General features: G+C 34.7%; 1 protein-coding gene across 2 annotated transcripts; it reads right to left on the bottom strand.

The window, feature by feature from the left end:
• Positions 1-502: 502 nt before the first annotated feature.
• Positions 503-5,372, bottom strand: LOC137024690 (gastrula zinc finger protein XlCGF57.1-like). 2 transcript variants are annotated; one of them, XM_067392506.1, is made up of 3 exons: positions 5,326-5,372; positions 3,348-3,499; positions 503-1,363 (listed from the first exon to the last, which is right to left on the bottom strand). In XM_067392506.1, the coding sequence occupies exons 2-3, from the start codon at positions 3,430-3,432 to the stop codon at positions 534-536; spliced, it is 915 nt and encodes a 304-aa protein (XP_067248607.1). In that variant the 5' UTR covers positions 3,433-3,499; positions 5,326-5,372; the 3' UTR covers positions 503-533. The 2 variants fall into 2 exon arrangements, with proteins under 2 accessions (XP_067248607.1, XP_067248608.1); XM_067392507.1 differs by lacking the exons at positions 3,348-3,499; positions 5,326-5,372 and adding an exon at positions 1,879-2,084.
• Between the last annotated feature and the right edge of the window lie 2,520 nt (positions 5,373-7,892).

Below are 7,892 nucleotides of genomic sequence, written 5' to 3'. Positions count from 1 at the left end.
AGTTGATTGAAAATATTTTTTGAACAGTTTTTTTACACAACCATTCAGAAATTTTAATCAAAGTGCGGCATAGACTTTTTAATGAAGACCCTAAAGAATCATACTAACTTCTGGAAAATAGGCATCCGATGTCCCCTTTAAAGGCTGTCTATCTCAACTACTTAATATTAAAACTATAGCAAAGAAGATGTTCAGGTGTGGCCACTGGAGAAAGTATGCACATAATCCTCAAAAGAAGATAAAAAGAGGTGAAGAACATAAAAAAATAATAATACAAATAAAATAAGTGGTCATGAAGGTGGACAATCAGATGAAGCCCACATTCAGCTGCGGTGAGAAAGTAGCCTTGATTTAACAGATACACATTTACTATTGCCATACTCTTTAAACAAAGAACACAAACAGGGTCTCACATTTACAGTTTTAATATGTATTTGTAAGTGTGACATTTTTAACTTTCTCCACAGTGAATGCGTAGATGATTGTTAAAATTGCTCCTTATTCTAAACCTCTTATCACACTGAAGAAAATGTTTATTTCTTTTCAGAATGAGTTTGCAAATGCCTTTTTAGGTCTGCAAGATATGTAAAAGTCTTCTCACACTCTAGACACTTGTAAGGCTTCTCTCCAGTGTGAACTCTTATGTGAATCTTCAGGTTTCCTTTAAGTGAGAAGCTCTTTCCACACTGAGGGCAGGTGAAAGGCTTCTCTCCAGTGTGGATTCTCAAGTGATTCTTAAGGTTTGCTCTGTTTGCGAAAATCTTTCCACAGTGATGGCACATGAAAGGCTTCTCTCCAATGTGAAGTTTTACATGATTCTTAAGGTGATTCTTGTCTATGAAACTCCTATTGCACTGATGACACATAAAACATTTCTCTCTTAAGTGAATGCTCATATGATGATTAAAGCTATCTTTATATCTAAAACTCTTTCCACACTCATCACAAACAAATGGCTTCTCTCCAGTGTGAACTGTCATGTGAGTCTTAAGATTTCCTTTTATTGAGAAGCACTTTCCACACTGTTGGCAGGTGTGAGGCTTCTCTCCAGTGTGAACTCTCAAGTGGGCATTAAGGATTTTTTTCTGTGTAAATCTCTTCCCACACTGAGTGCATATGAACGGCTTTTCTCCAGTGTGAATTCTCATGTGGGCTTCATAGCTGTCTTTTCGATTGAAACTCTTTCCACACTGTTGACAGGTCAAATGGCTCTCTCTCATCTGGAGGTTTGTAGTTTCTGTTTTATGAGTCTGTGAGGAACTAAAAGATTTCTCTCCAGTCATGAAATCATGACATTTCTCATACTGATTTTTCTCCTCCATTTCATTCAGTTCTTGACTCTCCTCTTTCAGCATCATCAGGTCTAGGGTGAAAAGAAATGAAAACAAGTTAACACCAATTTAATGTCACAAAGCAAGACATGACAACATTTAGACATGTAAAACATCAAATCCAATAACATATACCACTTTGTAAGTTAATTATTGATATACAATGGGCACAAATCTGGGCCGACACCTCTGGGTTGAGGCAACATCTCTGATTCTTTCTCCTGGGTCAAAGTAAGCTTTCTTTTGGGATATTTCATGTCATGCTAAAGAGCTGAGCAAACGCTGCATTCCAAGCTCCTATACTTTTCTTCTTATTTATTTCTTAAAACAATGCAAAGATTTGTCTCTCTAAACCTAAGAAAGGTCTTCTGAAAACCACCAAATTCACTAGGGGTGATGCAGCAAAAATGCAGAGATGGACAAGGATAGCTTGATAAGGATAGCTTGTTAGGATATCTGATCGGTAAGCTTGTGGTTCTCCTCAAAGAAATTGAGTATGACATAGACTAAAACAGCAGATTTACAAAGCTCTATCCTAAACTTGTACTCCACTATGATTGGCCTTCTGGGCTGAGTGAACGAGGCGAACAGCCGAATCCTGATAAACCCCCGAGTTTCTGGTTCTACTGCTCCATCACCAAGACCGGAAAAACATCCTATGACTTGCTAAACAAAAGGGAGAAATAGATGTGGATGGGAAAAGAGTCAGAGTCTTTCCTGACATGAGTCTGGATCGTGCAAAAAGGTGTAAACAAATGGTTTCACCCCTGAAAGCGAAAGATTAATTTATGTATATTAATGAGGCATTATAAAAGTCCAAGCGTTATAATTCCCATACCTTTGGCATAAAGAATAGATCTTAGTTTAGACAAACTAGTCTAAATAAGTAAAACATTTCTCCTGGCATCTGAGTACATGTTACTGGACAGTGAGCCACAACTATCAACCATTTTCTTTTGTCATACTGTCTCTTTCCAAAGAGGATGAGTTCCTAATTCAGTTGAAGAAACAAGAATAGTTTTTGAAAAATCAGGCTCTGAAATGTTTAACTACTTCTCCTAAGGGGTTTATATGATTCACACCAAACTTTATCAACATGATAATACACTGGAGATGCTAAATTGTGAACAGATATTGGATATCATGAATGGTGTTGCCATTACGTAAGTTAAACTAGGCAGATGGTGCTATATGGTTAAAAGAAAGAAAAACAAAAGTAATATGTAGTATAATCACTAGATGGCACCACAGGTCTATTTTTATACAGAGTAGATCGAATTCTTGTTGCTGCAAACAGTTATAATGAATTAATGACTTCAAGTTATCAGGTATTGAATTTGGATTTATGTATATTGAGACATGATCATAAACTTCTTTCTGTCACAGTTTAGATCTCACTGCCCCTCTTTCTGTCTGTATCAATAACATTCTTGATGGTTTAGAGTTTAACCCTGTTGCTAGCAAAAACTAGCTCCTTTATAGTGCACTGACAACATAGTTTTATATAACCAGTTTAATAAAAAAGGTTAATACAAACATAAAAAGACTTTAAGATACTTCTGGACTTACAAATTTTGATCTGCAAATGACAACTTTAAGATGATCCATCTTGCTGAGAACAGTGTTTTCAGATTTGAAGACTTGCTTTTATTAGGTATTGCATTTGGATATATGTATTAGACGTTATCAAAATCTACTTCCTGGCACAGTTTAGATCTGATTTTTTGTTCAAAATGTTGAATGTTGTATCTTCTGGTTAGTGATGCTAATGATAAACTGACGATTAATTAATTGTTGATAATAATGTAATCAATAAAACTTGTGTATTATGAATTAAGCAAAGTCAAAAGCATGTGTGCTCCTCAACCAAAAATAATTGTTTTGTTTTGGCTATTTTGTTATTTTTTATCCACATATAATGTTTCATCATTCATTATATCATGAGTTGAGTGTAATAAATTCAGTACAGAGATCATGACTCAGAATGACTGAAGACAGACTGAAAATGACACCAACCTGTTTGTTCCTCAGTATCTTCATGTTTGACTCTGAATGTTTCTTCAATCTTCACATCTTCACTCTCCTCTTTAATAAACTCCATCTTTATAATAGTGTGTCACGTGGATCTCAGTCACTTCACCAGGAGTTTCTCTGTGTGTTTGGACACTCTGTCATGATTAAGATGAGAATAATTAACAGAAAGAAAAACACATCACAAATAATAATAATAATAATAATAATAATAATAGGACTGCCAACATTTGAGCTTAGCTCGGAGTGAGAATTATGTCAGGAAGGGGCACAAAACACAAAAACAAAACATTTGGTAACTAAACAGAATTTCAATTAACATTAGTGACAACTTGTTTCAATGTTTACATGGTACAATAACCGGTTCTGTTTTTAATAGTGCTTGACAAAAAATTCATGATTTCAACTCATAAGCTTATGATTTGATTCTTATCTTGATTCAATATTGGTTCATTTGGATAAATACCAGGCACAGCAGCTACATGTTCATTATTCTCTGTGAACATTCAGGGGGCTCTATTTTTCTTAAAGTTTAAAATTAAAGGAAAAGTTTCCCCAAAAATGAAAATCCTGACATCATTGACTGTTTCAAACCTGTGAGTTACTTTCTTCTGCTGAACACAAAAGGAGATATTTTGAAGAATGTCAGTAACCAAACAGTTGATGGACCGCACTGACTTAGTATGAAAAAAAAGAAATACTATGGATGTCAATGGGGATCAGTTCGGTTACTGGCATTCTTCAAAATATCTTCTATTGCTTTCAACGGCAGAAAGTACGAATTTTCATTTTTGTGTAAACAATTAAAAGCAACTACTAATCATTAGAATAAGCAATTTTTAGACTTCCGGTGCCGGCAAACACTTGAAAGTTAAGCTCCATCAGATTGTTGCATGATTTACAATACCAATTCAGGTGTAATCAGAGTTTTTCAGAATGAGTATGACAACGAGACACAAGAATACTTCCAAAAATGAACATTTTTGAACATATCTATAGAATCAGTATCTATAGAAATCACCAAATGATACATTGATTAATCATTAAGATCAGTTTGATTAAACAATAGACAAATGTATTAAACTGGATAAGAAGAGATGCAAATCAAGAGTTTGCTAGTAATATTATTATGAAAGGCAGTTACTGTGCATGAAACACTCATTTTGTGTTGTGAAAGGATACTTTGTGATTTTGTGTATTGTATTGTGAACACTATTAAAAACATGCTGAAATGTCTGAAAAAAGTGCACTTTTGATGATCTGTTGAGTTTATAACACTTGTTTGTGAAAGAAATTGTGAATTAGGAGTTAAATACTGTAATAGAGGATGACATGTGAATAAATACATGCAAGTCTAAATATTTTCTCCACTTGTTTAAACTAGGCTAAGATTCATCTGCGGATATATTATATGTTCATCATATCAGTTCAGATCGTCACTTTCCCCAGAACCCAAAAACATGCAGGTAAACTCTGCGAGATATTATAATGTGAATCAGCCACTTTCTATGTGAATATACAGTAAAGTGTCATTTATTCCTGTGATAATTTTCAGCATCATTACTCCAGTCTTCAGTGTCACATGATCCTTCAGAAATCATTCTGATATGATGATTTGCTGCTCAAGAAACATTTATGATTATTATCAATGTTGAAAACAGGTGATTCCTTTTATTATTCTGGATTCTTTTATGAACAAAGTTCAATGAACAGTATTTATTTAGCAGTTACCAAATTTATTTAAATGTGTTACATTCATTAAAGCATTTATTAAATAGAAATCTTTTGTAACATTTTCACTCCTCACTCACTTTTCATCACTTTAATGTGTGATGAATAAAAAAACATGTTATTAGATATGCAAGACTATTACATTCATAATTAACTTATTACACAGTTCTCTGTATAATTGTCTGAAAGGGTTGTATAGATTTAAACACTTTAATTGATTAAAATCACAAACCTTTCTTCAGCAGAATCAGATGCAGGAGCGCGGTGCAGCCTTATGACATCATGTCACAACACCAAAATAAAAGTCCTGTTCACACGAAATAGAAATTCACACACAGAATACCACTGAGATTTTTTCAAAAGCTTCTGGCTCATGTCTAAATATGAAATACAATTATAGTATGAAATATTGAGCATTTGTGAAATTCTCAATCATGAATAAAGTCAAGTATTCATATTACAGATGATTGGAAACAACTTTTAAGTATTTCAAACTCATCATGAATTTACACTTTCAGATTTACTATATTTATTGTTTCATTTAATCTACTATTTAACTAAAACTGAATCCTTGTCATGATGAATATATCCATCTTATTCCATCTCAGTGTTTCTACAGAATATCAGATCAATAAATAAAGTTAAATGTCATCTTTGTTATGTTAAAGTGTATTATAATAAAATGACCGTGACTGTAAAGGATTACACTGATGATGGGTTTAAAACAATTGATTTTGACTGTATGAGTGGAAAACTTTATATATACTATATAAACTTTATAACTTTATAAATTAAAATGGTTAAAATCATTTATTCTAAATGAAATCTGGCTTACACTTCCCTGAATTATCTTTAATAAATCTGTGCAATGTGTAAATTTGTGCTGAAATGTGATACTTATTTATTTGAAATGATTTACAAACATAATTTTACTCCTCATAATAGATCTTATTGATTTCAGTGGTAATGCTTTTATATGGAAGAAGATTAGGGCCAAGCAATAATAAACAAATAATAAAACCATCTCAAGTTTAAAATCATTAGATTATGAGAACAAAGTTGTGTTTTGAGATAAAACGTGTTACATTTAGAGAAAAAAAAGTCTAAATAAAATGTCAGCAAAAAGTCAAAATGCGGAGAAATGCATCAGTGTCATATTCATTGCATACTGATCCAAGAGGACATGACAGTCAAGCTAGGCCTGTATTTCAGGCTTGTCAGTGTCTATTGTATTTATATAGCACTATTAAAACAACACATTGTTTCAAGTGAGGCTCCCGCACTGCCTCCTGTGCACCACCTGAGGGAGCCATCACCCGAATATTGACTGTTCCTCATTTCCCATAGGCCCTCATTCCTGGGACTGATTGCACTCTCACCTACATTACACACACACACACACACACACACACACACACACACACTCACTCACTCACAGACAGCGAGGGAAAGATTAAAGTGCATGTACCAGGAACAGCAGCAAAGTTAAGAGCAAATGTGCCTCTGGAAATGTCCATGGAGGATGTAAGGAATGAGACACAAGGTGGGAATGTAACAGAAGCCAAATTATTTAAAATAAATAAAGGTGTTAAAGGTGCAGTATGTAATAATTTTGTCCGCTAGAGGCCTATTCAAAACAAAGGCGTAGTTTGATGATGCCAAGTTTGAGCGCGGAATCTTGGGACATGTGGTCTCCACCTCAACGGACGGTGCGAAAGAAAAGGGATTGGAGTTGGGAAGAAATCATGTTCATGGATGTGATTATTAACGTTACTGTAGTATGAGGCAGAGCAGGAGCGAGTGTTGTGGAGCTGAACGAGGAGCTGGAGCGATTGATCAACACACGCTTCACGAGCAGCGGGACTTTTATTATGACACAGTCGCCGGCGCCGCTTCCGCTTTTCCGGTCACGAGTATGAGGTAACGCAGCTCTGTTTATCATATTAGATACATTTGAGAGTGTTAAAAATGATGTTATAACGTTACTCTGTGCGTTCGCTCGGCGGCTGCTGTGAGACACTGTTACACACTGCAGTAAGATAGATCCATTTTACAATATCAGATTAAATGCTGGATGATTGTGTTGATAAATGGCATGCAATTAATTTTAAAATGATGCTGTATTACTGTTACTAAAAATAAAGCTGCATCTGATTATGCTATGTTAGCTACTTATGAATGCTTCTTCTTCTTCGTTGGAGTTTTATGGCAGTTGGCCTCCATAGTGTTGCATTACTTCCATCTGCTATCTCACTGTAACTTACTATCGTATTTAAATTCGTCCCTCCAGTCCAGTCCTCCTTAGAAAATTAAATATCTCCGTCCTTGGTCATTATTTCCATATCTTACTATATTTTTAACATTATACTCTACTATACCCTTTTCCCGTAGTTGATTCTTGAATTCTTGCCTTTCTTGCATATATTTCTTGCATGATATAAAGATGTTCTCAATTGATTCCTCCTCCTGACATTCACCACATAGTCCTGTCGGGTGTTTCCTTATAACATGAAGAGTTTTATTTAGCTTTCAATGTCCAATCCTCAGTCTATTTATTATGACTTGTTCCTTCCTTTTATTTCCCTTCTTACTTTCCATACCTACCCTATTTTGTATCATGTACAGATTGTCTCCCTTTAATTTCATCGTCCCACTGCTGTTGCCATTTTTCCATGATCTTTTTCCATACTTCTTTTGCCAGTCTTTCTCATTTCCCTGGATGCCCGCATGCGCTGGCACCCACATGTATGTAATGTTTTTCCCTTGCCTGCTTATTCTTGAGTTAGTAAATAAAATCTC

Source organism: Chanodichthys erythropterus, chromosome 8 (genome assembly GCF_024489055.1).
Source record: "Chanodichthys erythropterus isolate Z2021 chromosome 8, ASM2448905v1, whole genome shotgun sequence".
Lineage (NCBI taxonomy): Eukaryota > Metazoa > Chordata > Actinopteri > Cypriniformes > Xenocyprididae > Chanodichthys > Chanodichthys erythropterus.
This window is presented reverse-complemented; position numbering and strand designations above follow the sequence as displayed.